The sequence below is a fragment of the Cryptotermes secundus genome, unplaced genomic scaffold (genome assembly GCF_002891405.2).
Source record: "Cryptotermes secundus unplaced genomic scaffold, Csec_1.0 scaffold251, whole genome shotgun sequence".
In the NCBI taxonomy this organism is placed as follows: Eukaryota; Metazoa; Arthropoda; class Insecta; order Blattodea; family Kalotermitidae; genus Cryptotermes; species Cryptotermes secundus.
The window spans coordinates 746346-765759 of NW_019744108.1; the positions used below are offsets into that span (position 1 = coordinate 746346).

General features: G+C 39.0%; 1 protein-coding gene across 17 annotated transcripts in view; it reads left to right on the plus strand.

Moving 5' to 3' along the window:
* LOC111874402 (broad-complex core protein) overlaps positions 1–19414 on the plus strand; it is a 174916-nt gene that overhangs the window by 14381 nt on the left and 141121 nt on the right. For 16 of the 17 annotated variants that reach the window (XR_004514106.1, XR_004514107.1, XM_023869882.2 and 13 more), the window contains exons 4-6: positions 1616–1684; positions 2183–2486; positions 9187–9255. Coding sequence is in view for 15 of the 17 variants with exons in the window: in XM_023869882.2 (XP_023725650.1) it covers positions 1616–1684; positions 2183–2486; positions 9187–9255 (442 nt within the window). In the remaining 2 variants the exon portion in view is untranslated. Of the gene's footprint in view, positions 1–1615; positions 1685–2182; positions 2487–9186; positions 9256–16795; positions 18582–19414 lie in introns of those variants that run through there. The other variant, XM_023869885.2, reaches the window with a different exon arrangement.

A 19414-nucleotide genomic window follows, 5' to 3' on the forward strand; every position in this document is an offset into this window, starting at 1 on the left:
CGGGGCTCGGCTATCTTCGGCTCCGCTCGGCTCTCTTCGGCTCCGCTCGTGACGTCACCGCGCATAGCTGCCAGGATGCGGGGTGATTACTCGCCTATCACGCGAGCGTTACGTTACCGCTGAGGGGTGGGAGGGGAACGCTGACTCACCCGCCGCGTCACTGCTGGTGTGGGGGTCAACATGTCACAATATTAAAGAAGCATTTTATTTTTGTTCTTTTGCTTTTTTCTTCTTAAGCATTGTTAATAATGCATCGTTCAGCTGTAGTATAAAATTGTCTATCAGAGGCGAGGATAATAGAGATGTAGAAGATTCTAAAAATTATTACATGCTAGACTTGCAAGTCATGCATAAAAAATTGCAGTTGAGAGTTACAATTCGTATTTCCTGTTCAGGAGGTCCTAGGTCTCTTGGAGACCAGCCTTCATGATTGATGTTTTAATGGTCTTCCTCAGTTTCTGCTGCCAGATGCTGCAGTAATATCTTAAAATACTATCCCGGGTCTGGTCAAGTGGGATTTGTGGTGGACAAAGTGGAGCTGGGGCGGGTTTTCTCAGAGTATTTCGGTTTCCCCTGCCACTCTTCTATCCGCCAAATTCTCCATCATCATAATAACCCGGAGCAGGCTACAATAGGCCAATCAGTGGCCACCGTTCCAAGTGGACCCAGTTGGACTCCACCCCTCACTAAGCGAATTAAAAAAAAATCTTAAACTAGGTTGCAACTGTTTTGTTCCACATTCTGTCCAATTCATTATGTACACATGAGTTAGACATCTGCAGTTCCCAAATTTTCTAGGTGGAATTAAAAGAGAATGTATCGATCTCCATTAAGACATTGGTGTTTCCCCCCCCCCATATGTGGGCTCTTAAGTTAACCTCTTTTGCTTTGTGCAGTAGCACATGTACTACTCAATCCATTGGAATCGTAATGGTTGGTGATGGCACAAATCAACTTGTCAACAAAATTTGTCTCTCCCTTCTTTAGCTTATGGCAAAAGTTTGTTTTTAATTCAATGATCTATGAGAATTTTTCATTGAGAAAGGAAGTACTACACTTCAGTACATTGTGAGAAGTGGCTAATGCTGTAAATTACAGTGAAATAATTTTGGTCTGGTGTAGAAAATTCTTGTTATTTCTTTTCTCAAAATTTAATTCAGCTCTCATGTCCAATTTATCATCCAGTCATTTGACAATAAATGATCTCAAATGAAAAGGGGTCATAAAATAACAGGAGAATTAATTATCAAAAATGCAAGTTTATTCTTCACAAGAGAAGTTGGTTCAAGTGGTAACATTTCTGGTTTGAATTTGAAAAGTGCCTGATTTGAGTCTTTGCTGCGACTATCCTGACTGGTTTTCATGGTTTTCTTCAGTTTCTCAAGGCAAGTGCCAGGATAATACCTTAAGATGTGACTACTTCCATTCACATTTTGTGTTCATTCTTCATTACCATCAAGTCGATGCTGTAATCAGAGTTAGTTACAGCATTGTTAAACTACAGATAAGTAAGTTTCTTCAGGATATCAGATTTACAAGAAATAAATGCCAGTAATAACACATTAATATTGATGCTTTCTTAGACATTTAGATTTAATGTTATTCTTTCTTGTAGGAGGAAGATATTACACCAGTCCCACAGCCCTCTGTTAGAACGAGAGCTCCGCGCAGGGTGTCAGAAAAGGTATGCCAGTACCTACCTCTGTATTGAGTTATATTAATCATATTTTAAGTGGTTACCAGCAGTTGGTAAACTTTATAACCGCTGCCATGTGGCCACATAAATTCTATCTTGCCAAATTAATGAAAATTAACAGACATGAACAAATGACCCTAAAATGATGTCATTGCAAATTTAAATTGTTAGTGCAGGTAGAACAGCAGTGCATGTAATAGCCAGCATAATGTGTTAAAGTGAGCAAATTGGTCCGCAGATAATGATCACTCTAGATTTGTATTCAGAAAGTGTTCAGTTTGAATCTTGGCCAGAACAGCTTCTATCTTGAATGAGGTTTTTTGTGGTTTTCCTCATTCCCTCCAGGCAAATGGTATTATAGTACCTCAATTAGGCTATGACTGCTTCCTTCTATATCCTTTGGCAACATTCGTGTATCATCCTACCATCCAACACTATGTGGTCTCAATACTGAAAGTGTCAATAATGCGTTCTTTTTCACCACAGTCGTTACATGGCACACCAGAGAAGAAAGAGACTGTAGCCAATCCTGTAACTGCAGAGCCTGAAGAAGCCTCTGCACCTCCTTATAAACGTATGAAACCTGAAGTATCCAGTGCAGTATTAAGTTCTCCTGTTATAACTGAGGAATCGTCTGGTGTAGAGTTCATTGAAATGACAAATCCAAAACAAGAACCTGTGGAATATGAGACTGAAATTGAAGAGGTTAACAGGTTACAGAACAGAGATGATCCTTTGGTTCAGCTGCTTGGAGGAGAGAGTAGTCAGACTCTTCAGGACTCATCACAAGGTTTGTGTTGTGTCACGTGTTAGTGACTAGGCTGATACTTGCATTAATTGAACATTTACCAAGACTTCAATATTGTTATTTTATAATTTTATCACAAAACTACTTTAACAATAGCTACATGATATTATCTTTCAGCGTCCTGTTGCATTGAGGTATAACTTATAGTCTTGATTTCCTTCTTTTATACAACAATATTAACTTGAAATTAATTCACAAAATGTTCATTAAATGTTTAAGATGTCATTAAAATTGTTAAAATATATATATGTTCGGTGTTATGCTACATATTTCAGCCGCATAGAGCCATCTTCAGGCAACATTTTTTAAAGGAGTTTACTGCACTGTTCACTTGGTCAAATAGTATACATTAAGACATGCTGTTGTCATTAATTTTTTTAATTCTGATGTTGTAGGATGATTTTATAGGACAATTTTCTTCCTATCATATGTATTGCAGCTGTTTTCCTGTTCCATTGGGTGTGCTGCTCTCTTAGCTGTGTGTATCTAGTGTTGCTTTGTGTTCGTTTTAATGATTATTGCGTGATTGTTCTCACTTAAATATCCTAGGTAGCAAGTATACTGCTACCTATTGTAAAGCTCATACACTGTTTGGAATATAGGATTGTGTGTATCGTTCATGTGTAAGTGCCTACTAATTTTGTAAATGTGATATCTTTCTAATGTATTTAAATGTCTGCCTTTCCTTCCTGTCATCATGACGTCCATAGTATTGTGATGTATTGCGCTATGGAGGACATCCCCTCCCCCGCCAGCGGTGATGTGGCAGCATTGGAGCACTGTCGCTACTATGGTAACAGGCCAGTCAACATTCTGCCCCCCCCCCCCCCCCCCCCGGCCCCAGGCGGGAGGGGGGGNCAACCATTGCCGCGGTGATGTGGCGGGGGATGCCGCGGTTACTGCACAGCAGGAAACAACTCTAGACAGTGTTGCCCAGCAACACCTGTAAACAGGCGACATGGCAACAGGGAAGTGAGGCGCTTTCCATTGTCTGGCTGAGGGTTTATAAGAGAACTGCACAGCCGCCAGAGTCAGTTCAAATGTAGCCATTGCTGGAGACAGTTGAATGGATTTGCCGAGATGCAGTTGAACAGCACTTGAGTTAGTGAATTGTATAAGATTAAGATTGTATAACTGTGAATTGTATAAGTGTGTGAGCACGAGCGACACAGTGCGGATCGAGCAGCCGCCGAAATCAGTTGAATTGGAACAGTTGCCGAGTTCACTTGTGGCGGAAAGAAGATTACCAGAATGTGTGATTAGAAGTGATAGTGTGAGAAGTTATTGCGAGCGTGTAATATAGTGACACTAGTATAGCTCCTGTATTGTACTGTGAATAAGTGAAGACTAGTGAAGATAGAGTGAATAGATTATTGTGTAGGGTTGTAAATTGTGTGATTGTAAGAGTGAGTGTTCAATAAATTCGCTACATTCAATATGGCGTGAAGTTATTTGTCGTATTATACACCCAACACGTGATAGTATCTTTTATTATTCCATATGTATGTCCCATAGCTAATACATGATTTGAATAGCCAGAATTACTATTATTGGTTCCAATTGCCTGAATATGTTCTCTGTACCTTATGTTGAATGTCCTCTCAGTGTAGTGAATTAAGCATGAATTAATGTTGTTAAATTAATATTGTTGCATTATAGACAAATCAAGAGTATAAGTAATAGCTACGTATTTTTCCAAAATCTTCTACCTTACGTCATTTATATTACATTGAAATCACCAATTAAGGTTTCTTTGGATGTTAGTGGATTTGAACCCTGAACTGAGAAAAAAGCTTAAAGGAAATTTTTCACTTCGATTATTGACTTGGAATCACTGTAGTTGCGTGTTAAATGAAAGAAAGTTTAAATCAAGGAACAGTAAATTGGGGTTCTACTGTATGTGGCCCTGATCATATTGACTGTATGGTGTGATGTTATTGATTTTAGGAAATTGTAAAGTATGCTTTTGAGGTCTACTCCAGTGGCATAACATTCATATCAGGTTTCATGAATAATGATCACGTAGGTCAGAATTTGGAATTGTGGGGGGAGGGCACAAACACACATGGACTTATTGAAGCTCGGGCTATGTGGGCCGTGGCACCATCCTGTTGGAACCAGACTTTTCCTAGATGCATTTCTTCAAGAGTTGGTTCGAAAAAGTTTCTAATCATGTCCACATACTGCTGTGAATTGACATTAACTGCATGATTGTCTTCTTCAAAAAAATAAGGGCCAATAACTCCAACTCTTGACAACGCACACCATACTGTCACCTTATCACTATGAAGTCGCCTCTCATGGAGCTCTCTGGGATTGTTACCACTCCAATAGTGCATATTCTGCTTGTTGACATATCTGGATAGGTGAAAATGTGCCTCATCACTAAAGAAAACAAGTGTGTGCAGGGGGGGGGGTAAAGTTTCCAATAACATTTCGCACGCCGTTATTCGGTTCAGGAAATCATGTGGTGACAATTCTTGCACAACAACCATCTTATAGGGATGGAAATGAAGATGTTCGTGAAGAATTCGGTGCATTGAACGATTGGCTATGTCTAGGGCGACTGCACATTTGCAAGCAGAGCATCTTGGAGATCTCAAAATTGACTGTCAAACTGCCTCCACATTTTCTGGCATCGTAACGGTCCATTGTCATCCTGATGATTTTTTCACCACACTCCTGGTTGTCCTAAAGTTCTCTACCCACAGAACAATCAATTTTCTGGTCAGGAACCGGAACTGTGGGCTTAATTCCGAAGTGAGTACAGAATGCTCGCTGCACTACCACGTAGGAATGGTTGTTCGAAAAATAGGCTTCGACAGCAAATGCACGCTGCTCACTCATCCACCTCATGTTTCCTACTGAGGGGTATTAGACAGAAACTTTCGTGACTGCTGCATTCGCCGAGCCTATCCCCACTTTTCTGCTACCTCCCCGCCCTTCACAATGCGTCTTCACAAAAAGGAAGTTTCTTCGCCCCACCCTGTACATTCAGTGTGTCTTGAATTCTTATGTTGAAACAGATGGAGAAGTATGGTGAATATAATAGGCACATTTTTGCATATTTTCATTGCAGTTGCATCAAGAATCAAAACAAAGGGTTCAAATAGGTCACTACCAGATCCAATCTTTCACCATTATCACGCACACTCAAGCTCACTTTTGCTATGTAGTTAGGAAAGTATCATTAAACAAGTAGGAAATTGTGACAGGACTAAGACATTTATAGTGATTACAATTGTAAGAGAAAGGAAGGAACATTTGTTAGAGAAGGGGCCCACACTAGACTTGTTGGCAGACAGCAAAATTTATTGTTTAATACAGTAGATTTTGAATGAAAATCAGAGACCAGTGGTTGATTAGAAAAATTAAAATTGAAAATCGACACAATTTATTTTGCCTGTTGAGAAAATTTTCTGTGCATTTTCATGCTTTTCTGTGGATCCTTTATTTTCTTTAATAAATGTTTTGGCCCTTTCTTGCTTAGTAAGTTGATTATGTGTGTATATCATCATAATCTTCCTAGACATGTACACTGGAGGAGTTTGTCTTAAAACAATTTCCATTCCTCCCTTTCCATATACAAGTGTCCCTCTTGTATCAGTGTCCACACCTTCCTCATCAATTTTGTGTGTTTTTCTCACCTTAAGTCTTCACCCAGTCCCTCCTCTCAACAATGATCATTTAACACCATTCTTTATTCTGTAAAAGGAATTTTATTGTTATATGAGGTGTGTTCAAATAGTTCCCAGAGTGACAGTGTGGAACAGCAGTGCATCAGTCATATTAGGTGTCATCTCATTGACCTTGCAACCTGACCACTAGTTACACAAGTCATTTTATTCCAAGTTGGTTGACCATTCCGTTTAGTTTTTATAACTGGTATTGTGATCAAATGTGTTGTTGTCTTGTTGTGTCTAGTATGGAGGCAGTAAAGGAGGAAAGAATTTATGTTAAATTCTGTTTCAAAGTAGGGAAAACAGCTGCAGAAATGTAAAGCTTACAGCAACAGTTCCTTGAGTCAAACAACGACCTACAAATGGTTCCCCCATTTTAAAAATGGAAATAATGTAATGGATGATATTGAACAGACAGGCCATCTTTTTTTACCTTCAAGATCTGAGCCTCTGATTGCCCACGTGAAGAACATTATTCATTGAAATTGCCTGACTGTCCTCAAGTTACAGAAGAGGTTGGGATGTCCATTGGTTCATGCCATAAAATTTTAGCAGCAGCTTTAGGAATGCATGTGGTCTCAGCAAAATTTGTGCAAAGACTCTTGACTGTTGATCTCCAAAGAGCAAATGACAGCAAAAATCTTTTGAAAAATATCATTACCTATGGGTTTGTGGTTACAAGAGTCTTGCTTCACCTTGTCCAAAGAAAGCACAACAGGTTTACTCACTAGTGAAAGCAATGCTGCTTTTTCTTAATCAAGGCACTGTGCAACATGAATTCTCTCGTGAAGGTCAGATAATCAAGATTTTTATCTGGTGGTTCTGAGATGTCTGTGGGGTGCAGTACAAAAAAAGTGACCTGAAATGTTGACTGCAGGAAGCTGGCTCCTCCAGCATGATAATGTGCCTGTTCACACAACATTGTCTTTAGACTGTTCTTTTCAAAACATTCAATTCATACCCTTCCATATCCTCCCTTTTCACCTAACCTCTCCCTCCCAACTTTTTTCTGTTCCTTAAACTCAGAATTACCCTGAAAGGAAGAAGATTTTAAACAGTGGAAGACATCATCACTAATGTGACAAATGACTTGAAGGCAGTACCACAAACATCTTTTGAACAGTGCTTCCAAACATGGAAGAGGTGGTAGGAGAGGTGCATTGCTCCACAAAGGGATGATTTTGAAGGGGATAATATTCAGTAAGCTCTAAGTAGAGAAAGATATTATTTACAGACCAATTTCGGGAACCCTTAGAACACACCTCATAATTTCAGAAAACTATTTCTATGTTTCTCCCGCCACATCTTGCATAATTCACTGGTTTTTTATTTTATTCCATCTCTTTCATTTTATATTGTGTGTGTGTGTATATATATATATACACACACACACCCCCTGTATGTATGTATGTGTATGTATATATATATATATATATACACACACACACACACACACACACACACACACATACATACATACATACAGGGTGTCCCAGAGGAATGTGCCAGACTTCGGGAGGGTGTTCCTTATGTTGAAGTATGCCTATATAACCCAAAACACCTATGTCCAAAGTTGAACGGTTACGGAGAAAATGGCCAGAGAAGTGTGAAACTTTGACAGGTGTTACACACTTGTTGATTACCAGATACATACTAAACTGGCAGGAATATGTGGTTTCTGTAATGTTAATAATGTGTGTAACATCAAACTAACTTGTGAGTGACATGAAGCCATTAAATTGAACAACAAAAAAACTTGCAAGCCATGTCATAGTTGTCTGTAGGTTTCCAAGCACTATACATGATACATGAATGGCAAGCACTGACGTAACATGCCATGCAACAGGACCACCATGACCTAACCAGCGGTTAGGGAAGGATTCATCTAAGGAGCCTCTCACGTGCTGAGTGTAATGTGGTGGAGCCCTATCATGTTGGAAGTACATTTGGGTCCTTATCATTAATGGGATGTCTTCCAACAAACATGGTAACTCCTTCCTCAGGAAGGCTTCATACGTGTTTCCAGTTAAATTGTTATGAAACAGAAAAGGTCCGATCAACCTGTTCCCAAGCGCCCCACACCATACATTCACAGAAAATCTCTTTTGGAATTTCGTTACCATTGTCTCATGTGGATTATTATGGGACCACATATGCACATTTCGTAAATTATTTACACCGTCCCGGGTAAAAGACGCCTCATCACTGAATAAAATGACGCTTAACAGTTCGGAATGAGCTTTTATCCACTGGCACAAATCCATACGCTGAGCATTGTTGCCTGGTTCCAGATGTACCCTTTGATCATAGTAAGGATACAGCTCTTCATGTAAAGTTCGCCACACCTACATACGTGATACGCCGATGCGAGAGGCCATTCTACGAGTGGACAGATGCAAACTTCTCTGAACCATCTCACGAATGTTCTCTCGTATGTTTCTTATTCGTACATCCTCCCTTTCAAAGTGCACAGAAACACTTGGAAAAGAACTATTAACACGCAATGTCTGATGAATTCGCATAAATACACTTCGAGATGGAATCCTTCGATTGGGAAAACGCCTTTGGTATTCTTCAACAGCAGCACGTGCATTGCCACCACAAAATCCATACACAAAATGCACATCACAATATTCCACGTGTGAAAACACAAAAGGGATTTCAGCAACTCTGTACACCTAATTTACCAACCATTCACAACACGGCCGTAACATACCCTGCAGGTAGCACATAAGCTTACGGCTAGTGTGAATCACCACACTCAAGGACAAACATAGATAAGACTTGTCAGCTGACAGGTACAGTGCGTGGACCTGCCAGAAGACCACACTTTTCTCGGGCCATTATCTCCGTAACCGTTCAACTTTGGACATAGGTGTTTTGGGTTTTATCGGCATACTTTAACATAAGGAACACCCTCCCAAAGTCTCACAATCCTCCTGGGACACCCTGTGTATACGTGTATATATATATTCATATTTGATTGTTGGGTTTGTTTTTAGGTTCTTCAATATTTGCCAGCATCCCTAGTGCATCACAAGACTCGGGCCTTCCACAAGACTGCGGTCAAGGTAGGAGACTCGTTTGTTTCTATTTCAAAACACACAGATTGCTACTTCTCCTTGTTGTTATTCATATTAAAGTCCTGTATATTGATAGGAGCTTGGCTTAACCTAATCTCTCACTCCCAACAATTATTGTCCTTCCTGATGAGAATACAGTTGATTCATATCTCATGAACAGGTTACTGTTGTGTATACTTGAGCTTGTGGAGCTGCTGTATGGATTTTCATGAAATTTGAAGTTTGGGGAACATTGTGGATCCATTTCAATTTTAGTTTAGATTGGACAGTTCTAATAATAACTTTGCATGAAGTCTTACACACGTTTCTCCATATATTTTGTAACTTACTAAATGTTTTCCGGAGAGAAAAAACAATTTTAAACAAAAGTTGTATAGATAAATTAAATGCACATTTTATATCCAGTATACTTTCTCAGTTAGTTGTACAGTTTTTGAGACAGACAAGGGGTATTATAATGAGTACATTATGAATTTCTGTAATGTATTGTGAATTATATGTTTTTCGATTGTTATTGTCTTTTCCCCTTTGTTAACAATGATAATTTGGAATGTACTGTATCTGAAATACAAAAGGTGCAGCTACATTCCAGAATCATGCTTTTCTGATATGCGTCAAAGTATTGTTCAGGTTGAGTTTATCCATCAGTGAGAATAGAATATGGATATCTATCATGGGTTAGAAGCCACCACCAGCCTTCTAAGCGTAATTTGTCATGACGCTGGAACACGCATAGCGTGTTAGGGATCAGGTGTGTTATGTGGCCTGTTATGTTCACACATACATGCATTAAAAGGAGTTTTCTTCTTTTCTCAGATTATAAGTTGAGGGGCGTAGTTAACAGACATACATTTTCAGGTGTAAGAGTACTGAAGCAACCAGTCTCATTAGTTTGTATTAGTTCAACGGAGAGTGATTTGAAGAATACACGTAAATAATTGACTTATGTTTACGTACAGCCAAAATAAATTTTATAGAGGCAGTAGGTCCATTGTCATTGTTATTGTTTCCATACTCTAATAATTTGTACATTTTCTCGGAAACCAGTTATAGCATTGGAGATCATGTCAAGATCATGAACCAGAATTTTTTAGCCATTAGCGATACCATTTAAATTCACTGTATCATGACACACTTGTGCCATTTAACTTCCTCATCTCGGAATTGAGGATCCTAAATCCCATTGTACTTAGGGCTCATTTTAACTTTGGGGTAACAGTAATTTTATTGAAAAGCTGCAGTGCCCAGCCTGCTGATCCTCATGCATGGCTTTTTACAACAGTCCGATATGTGGCCAATAAAGGTTAATTTAAATGCCCTTTATTCTCCATATTTCACCAATGTAAGGGTACTGGGGAGCATTTTATTTTAGTTGCATGTTTCAGAAGGTTGAAACATTGAAGTGAGTAATTTGTTTCAGCAGAGTGGGTCAGTTTTTCCTCCACAAAAGAACATCGTTTAGTTTATCCACTAGATACAGTAAACAGTGGCCATATATATGTAACAGATGGGAGTAGAATATTGTTGCATAGATAAACTGGCAGTCCATAGAAGTTATTACTATTTTTTTTGTCCTGACATCCCAAAAGAAATCAGAATGTTTGAACGATGTACTCTAATGAGGTACACATACAGTAAAACTTGGTTATAGCAACATCGGTTTCTGCGACACCTTGTCTATTGCGTCAAATATTCAATGGTACGAACTAATTCCTCATAAAGCAACTGTTTTTATACCTTGCTTAGTACGACATGCACAAATGCATCAACCTCGTATGTAACGTCATTTTCATTCCTGAATTTCTTTGATATCGTGGGAAAGTTCGATGTGTCTGCCCACCCTCACTTTCTCTACTTGATGACGTGACTGTCCTGGAAGAATACGACCATGGGCTGCAAGAGAAGGGTGGGTTTTATGCGAAAACAAGGGTGTGGGGGTGGGACTGCGTGAATAGTGCAAGAGGACGCGGCAGGTTGTTAACTGCATTCCTTTCCTAGAATCTCGTCTAACAGGACCTCACATTGTCTACTTACCCTATAGTGTTCCTGCCTAAACCCAGAGAAGTGCAGTAGCGAAAACATGGCAATGAAAAGGAAAGTTTTAAGCATTGAAGAGAAAGTTAAAGTGATTCGTGAAATATTGTGTGTATTGTCAGTGAAAAGCGCTGTAATATGTCTTTGATATTACACATTTGGGCAATTCCACGTTAATGTTATGTTAGTCTGTACTTAACTACGTATTTCACTAAAAAATGCAACATTTTAACTCGGTTTTTGGTAGATTTTTACGTGACTAACATAAGGCTACTGTGGAAGTGCCCATTTCGGTTACAACGACATTCGTTTATAGCGACACTATTTTTAGGTCCCTTTGATGACGTTATAACCAAGTTCTACTGTATTTTCTGTCCTTTCAGTTGTCACGTGTTAGTGACTAGACACGGTGTTCAGATTGATAATTGTACTGAACGATTATAACTCATAACTACAAATAACTATAACAGTGTCACTGATTTACATTCTATAAATCACTGTAACTACAGCACACACAAAGACTTCTGTTTGTTCACTGATTCTTGCTAGGTAGCGGCTTCTAGCAGTGCAGCCCGAGACTGTTAACTGCTGACTTGCTGGCTTGTCCATTTGGTTCTCATTATATAACCTCATCACTGATGGCATAGTAAACATTGTGTCTTCTATTGTTGTGTCAGTATCTGTTGCTGTGAAAATGTGTTTACTGTGCTGTTGCCATGCAGTGGCCACATCTGTTTTGGTTTTCAGCCGTCTTGTCACTATTTTGCATACTCTTATGACCTTGATGTTCATTTATTGCAGATACAGATCTGTTGCAAAGCTAATCACATTACAGTGTATAGGGTCAGAAACTGTTTTCCTTGTACTGTATTTCATTTCAAATTTGACAAAGCAAAGATTGTTTGAATAAATGTTGCAGATGTTAATGAGATCTTTCTTTTATTCCATGTTTCAGTTTGTTGACAGCCAGATTCTTTTAGAAAGTTTGCAAAATATAATTATGCTTAATATTGAATAAAATAGGGGTTAAAACTGACCAGTGCACATAACAAATTAAATTGGCCCAAAAACTTTTAGTGTGAATGCGCAGTGTACTAAATGTCATTGTAATCCCAAAATCTGTTAGAAAGTTTCAGAGATGGAACATGAAGACAGATCGACTTGTTCATTTTCTGCACTTTTTGCAAAGAACGTATAAAATCTGATAAAAGATACTTTTGAACTTTTTTTATTATATAAATTGTTCAGCCACCATATAAGTTTTCAAGTTCTTATTGATGAATAATTGTGTTCTGCAAATTATGGCACCACCTTCTTTTGGAAGAAATTTGCTGAATTCTTCTGAAACCTCAGAAAACATCACAGTACCTAAATAGAAGAGGAAATCTTTTTCCTTCATTTAGCATGTGGGAACAAGGGTTCTCTTATAGTTGCAGAAACATCATTAGAATGAATAGCACAAAACATTCATTGTTTTTAGTGTAGATTATGTTGTTAATTCGTAGAGTATATTGTTGCATTAGCACCTGTGCTTCTGTTATGACAGCATAATACAGGTATTGAAGGATTTAAAGCAGAAAATTATCGCTGAACCAAATGTAGTGTGATTGTTCATTGCCAGTTATCTGACAGCCCATTAGATGAACAGAAAAATAAACGCCATAGCTGCACATTGCCATATTTTGGGACAAAGTATTAGCATTGTCTGGTGATATAGACTTCAGATTTTTAGTTGCAAATGTAGCCAGAAGATGTTGGCACCTGTTGCAATAATTCTCTCAGTATGTACAATAAGAAAGGTGCAGTCATGTTTTAAATCTGACAGCAAGTTGTGTCGTGATATGAGGAAGATATCAAGCTCAGATTCAGAGATGTGATCTGCATTGTAGCCACAAAAAGGTTAATGCTTCTGTGCTGTCAGTTCATACATCAAGTTAACAGCAGAGCTTCTTTGCAAAATTTATTGCATTTGTCCATTGAGTTATCGTGTGCAATTTTGGCTTCCTGTAATGGAAAATATAAATATTCTTACTGAGTAAAGTTTTGGGTAGGGAATCAGGTTTATATTCATTCATTCATCTGTAATCTGTCAAGATGACAGGTTCACAGTCTTTTCCAAAACAGTTCCTCCACTTAATGCAATCTAGAGCTTTCTCCTTCAAATTAAAATATTCTCTTCTGTCCCCAAGGTCATCCATCATCTTCTTACATCTTCTTCCTCGTCTTCTGGTCACTTCTATCCGCCCCTCTATATTTCCGTCAATAACTTTTTTAAAGGGCAGTTACCGCGTAAGATATGACCAATCCAATTAGCCTTCTGTTTTCTTATTTGTGTAGGATATTCCTCTGCTCACTGACTCTAAATAACACTTCATTTCTCACATAATCAGTCCAACTGATCTCCATCCTTCTCCAACACCACATTTCGAAACTTTCCAGATGTTTCTGATCTACTGCCCTAAGTGTCCATGTTTCAGCCCCATATAAAGCAGTGCTCCAAATGTAGCATTTCACTAGTTTCTTTCACAAATTTAAGTCCAATTTGCTGGTAAAAAGATTCTTCCTCTTGCTAAATGCAGCTTTTCCCATGGCAATCCTAGATTTAATTTCACACATACACCTTCCATCATCTGTTAACAAGCTACCCAAATATTTAAAACATTTCACATTCTCAAGTTGTTTTTGGTCTATTTTTATTGTGACTGGGGTTGGTTGTCTCGAAATTTTCATTACTTCTGTTTTTTCCACATTCATTTCCATGCCATAGCACCTTCCAATTTCGATTAGTCTATCAATCATACCCTGTAGCACAGTTTCTTCCTTAGCCATTGACACAAGGTTGTCTGCATATTTCACACTTTGAATAATTTTCCCTCCTAATTTGAAGTCTCCAAGCCCATCCAGAGCTTCTTTGGTAAGGCATTCGCTGTACAAGTTGAACAAAATTGGTGATAAACAGCATCCTTGTCAGACTCCTCTTCCAATCTTCACACTTCTTTTCTCCCCTCTGTCCAGTCGTACTCTAACTTTCTGATCCATGTACAATTTACTAATCAATCTTCTTTCCTGCCAATCGATACCTGTTTGCTTTAGGATCTGCATTAATTTGGTCCAATTTACACAGTCAAATGCCTTCTGCCAGTCTATAAAGCAAGCACACAGTTCTTCATCTATCTCCAAAGTTCGTTCTGCTATAATTCTCAACATCCCAATTGCATCCCTGGTTCCTTTTCCGCCTTTAAATCCAAACTAATCCTCTCCAAGTATATCATCTATTTTCCTTTCAATTCTTCTTTTAAGTATCTTTGCTATTATCTTTGCTGTATGTGCAATAAGGCTTATTGTGCGATGGTCACTGCATTTTATTGCTTTTGCCTTTTTCTTTGAGGCAATCATTGTCACTTCTGTAAAGTCCTTGGGCCACTCCCCAGTTTCATATATGGTGTTTATTAGTTTTGTCAGTGTTTTCAAACCACCTTCCAGTAACTTAAGCACATCTCCAGGTGCATCGTCATCTCCTGTAGCCTTTCCATTCCTCATGTCCTTGATAGCTTTTTCCACCTCACTTTGTAAAATATATGGTCCTTACTCGTTTGTATCTACTTCTTCTTCCAGTTCCACTTCCAAGGTTTCTGGCCGATTAGGTCGATAATATAGTTCTGTAATATAATTTTCCCAAATTTTCAGCACTTGCCTCTGATCTACTATTCTATTCCCCTGGGAGTCTTCGATGCCAATATTTTGAATCCTGTGGTTCTCTTTCCATCCTAGTTCTTTTGTCTTCATGTACATCAAATCATAACGTCCTGTCCTTTGAAATTCTATAATCTCATTACATATCTTCTCAAGATATTCCTTTTTGGCCCTGTCTGTGGCTCTTTTCAATTCTTTCCTCAGTCTCCTGTATTTCCACCTGCCTTCTTCATTGTTTACATTCTTCCATTTCTTTCACTCCTCCATTTTACTCATCATCTCCTGTGTAACCCATGGTTTTCTTGCTATCTTCTCAACTTTACCAACCAATTTGCTAATAGTATCTAACATGCATTCTTTTATATTCCGCTGCACTTCAGCATTTCCACTTTCACTTTCAATTGCACTGAGTTTCTCTTCTAGGGTCTCCTGCACATTTTGTCTTTGAGCATATAACTTCTCCAAATCCCATCTAGGTCTGCGCTTTTGGAATCTTACAATTTTCTTCAACCTGGTTTGAAACTTGAAAACCAGTAAGTTATGGTCAGAGTCAGTATCTGCCCCAGGCAGCATCTTCACATCCTTCACACTGTTTCTGAATCGATGTTTCACAAGGATGTAGTCCAGCTGATGCCGCCTCCAATCCCCAGGTGCCTTCTATGTGTAAAGTCTTCTCTTTGGCTTCTTGAACCAAGTATTGATAACAATCAGTCCACTTCTTTCACAAAAGTCAATAAGCATTTGACCCCTGTGATTCTGTCTTCCTAGTCCATATGATCCAACAATATTCTGATATGATTCATCTCCAACAATGATATTCCAGTCTCCTAATATGATGCTGTTTGTGTCACCTCTTCCATCTTCCTGAAGAATTTCTTCAGTTGTGTCATACACTTTTTCCACTTCATCATCTTCATACTCTGATGTTGGCATGTACACTTGCATAATCAGTATATCTACCAGTTCCGCCTTTAACTTCAGAGCAATAATTCTGTCATTACAAACAATCTTCTTAACAACACTCCTCACTACACATTTATGCACCACTATTGCCACACCTCTTTCGGCCCGTTCACCTCCAGAATAATACACTGTATAATCACCACTTCTTATTTCACTTTGTCCTTTCTACCGCACTTTGCTGACACCTAAAACAGACACCTCATTCTTCTGCATTTCCGTTTTCAAATTCTCCAATTTGCCTGCTTGATTCAAGGTCCTTACATTCCATGTTCCAATCTTGTAGCCGTGATGTTCCTTCTGATCTTCGCGCTTTTTCTTGTAATGCCTACATGACATTTCCTCTAGCCCCCCCCCCCGGAGATCCAATTGGGGGAGTAGTTTAGCTCCGGATTGTTTTGTCTCCAGAGGAAACATCTCGCTTACATGGTGTCTCTGTTTTTGGAAAGAGACTGTCCAGGAAAAGTGATAATATGGTAGTTTTTCCATTTGCTTTCCACATCGCAGTGCAACAGCTGTTCAAACCACTCTGGTCACGCCTGTTGCTATACGAACTTGAACCATCTCGAGCATCATTTGCTCTGTGCTTCAAGTCGCTGCTGATGACGCTGCTTCCAGCATCAGTTTTTGGTTTTTGGTGTCTCTCTTCGTCTGATGCCTACCCTTTGACATGTCCAGCAAAGGAGGCCCTGCCAGTAGCAGGTTTATATATATGTTCTTTTTACAAAATTATGAAAATCAGTTGTCAGACCAAGAGGTCCGCTGTTCCATGAAATGTTCATATTCGATATAATGAAGGTAGAAAAGTTGGTACACACTCTTTGATTCCCTCTTATTGCAGTGTTATTGGAAAGTTGGACAGAAGAACCAGTGAAAAGAGAAGATATGATGAAAGAGAATACAAATGGATCTGTGGAACAAATGGATCATTTAGCAGGGCTGTCAAGTACACCTAGAAGATTTCAGTTTGATCCATGGAGAGATGTCCTTATAAGACTTCCAGGGAAAAAAGAGAAAGATTGTTGTGTGTGTAATAGAAGAGCTGATGGGAGGCGGAGGAGGTCTAGGACTGTGTGTGCAAAATGTGAGCGGGGGCTGCATTGGATATGTTTTCCTCTTCATAGATGTTATATGTGACTGCACTTTTGTGAGATATATATACACTGAAGAGTGCTGTCTTGTCATAGTCCAGAATATAAGTTCACTGATGTTCCTCTGAAACATCAGTAGGCTTCCACTGGGCTACATGACATTACATCCCAGAAGATAGTGCCCTTCATAGTCATGAATGTGAGAACTTCATTTCCATTCTGTATATACACTGTTTTCAGAATAGCCCTTCAGCACAATCATCGGTTTCTGTGGTGGTATTTCTGTACAGCCCTTCAATTTGTGAACCAAAATGTAACCCTAACTAATGATATGTGTAAACTATTTTTATGACCTTTTTACGCACTTCTAAAATAATAACATCCTGCATATGTGGGAGAACAGCAAACCAAATTAGAACTGGGGATTCATGTAATAGAGCTTAAAATTCTTATCCAAACTTGAGTGTTCTTCATATTCATTGTACTCATAAATTGTTGTTTCATGTTTGAGCATTTGACACATTTCCCTTGGGGTATATCTTTCTTCACTATGGTAGGTATTTGCTAGGAAATAACATTCAGGTTGGAGGGAATTGATTTTGTATAATATATGTATTGTTAGAAACATGGGTTAGTTTTGTGTTAGTTTGAGTCCTTCAAGTGGTAGACTTCCTGAAAAGAATGTAGTGAACAGGCATCACTTTGAATAATATGACATAAATGTTGGCTTCAACATAAAGGTGTCTAAAACCGCATATATATTTTGTCCACTATAACATTTTCCACTTCCTAATTCTTGTGTGAAATATCAAAGGAACTTTTCTCTCTGAAATTGTCTGCTCTGCATATTTGTTTTAAATACATTCACTCGATCCAGGTTAGATATGTCAAGCTGTGGGCCGTAGATACCACAGAATTTTTCCCACTATGCAAAATAATGCTTATAACTTCCCACAAAAACTTTGTCGACGCCCCTTTCAATCCTACACTTTCTGCATTAACACGTATCCTTATTATTTCCACTGTCACTAATTGTGTGTTACTGGAATCACTGTTTGCATGTAATTATGATCAAATTCACTGTTATTACCCCAACTACATTCCTTCATGTTATAATCCAAAACTTTATTTGCAACTGCAGTTATCTGCATCTCCATGAGCACACAGCTGACTGAAGGCCCACCCTGCCTCTCAGTTCATTAGAAGTGTTACAGTAAAATGGTACACATTTCATATGTACACCCTAAACATTTTTGTCAATGTTCTCAGTGTATATAGTCATTTGAGCAGATGCAGTGCCTGAAATGTCATGTGGCTTGTTGAGTTGATACTGTTACTGTCATAGTAACATGACTGGTTTCATTTAAATAGTGTGTTGGTCCAAAGGTTCTTTTGCTGAATTTTTAGGCTGGGAAAATCATCCCTTGTCATTGTGGTTCAGACTCATATGTTTCTTCCTTGGGATCTGACAGCCTTCTGAGTATTTTTTTAATTCACATAGTGGGGGGTGGAGTCCAGTTGGGTCCACTCGGCACGGCAGCCACTGATTAGCCTATTGTACCTGCCCCGGGTGATTATGATGATGGAGAATTTGGTGGAATGAAGCTTGGCAGGGGAAACCGAAGTACTCAGAGAAAACCTACCCCAGCGCCACTTTGTCCACCACAAATCCCACTTGACCAGACCCAGGATCAAACCCGGGTCGCCATGGTGGGAAGCCAGCGACTAACCGCTTGAGCTATGGCGCGGCCTCTTCTGAGTATTGGTAATGGTTTCAAGATATGCCGTATTTGCAAAATGGAGACTACCTTGTATTTGAGATGAATTTATAATTATCCAAGTATAGTAATTGAATTAGGGAGGTGGATACATAATTCCACCACATGAGAGAGAAACTCTGAAGGGTTTTCTGTCGTTAATAATCTTCAACCTGGAGCACCTTTGTTGCTGACAATGTCAATCCAATATCTGAATGTATGAAAAGCACTGGCACACATTTGTGGTGGGATTCCTGTCACAGCGTATGCTGTGCAAATCTTCAGATTTTGTACAAGCGACCTTATGGAGTACACCTACTCCTTTACATACCCCTGAGGGAGAAGTCCGTGGGGGTTAAATCAACAGGTCTTGGAGATCATGCAGTGGGTCCACCTCTTCAAGTCTATTTCCCAAGGAAGATTCTATCCAGAAATTTTTATGTGATTATAGCTGAACATGATGGTGCTCCATCTTATTGTAATGTAACCTGCAGAATCACTTCCTTAGTTTGTAGGACTATGTACAAGTCCAGCATATTGAGGGAACAGGTGCTGGCAGTAGTGTTGTATGAAAAGAAGGTGCAGTGGCTTTGTTGTGTGACTCACATTGAA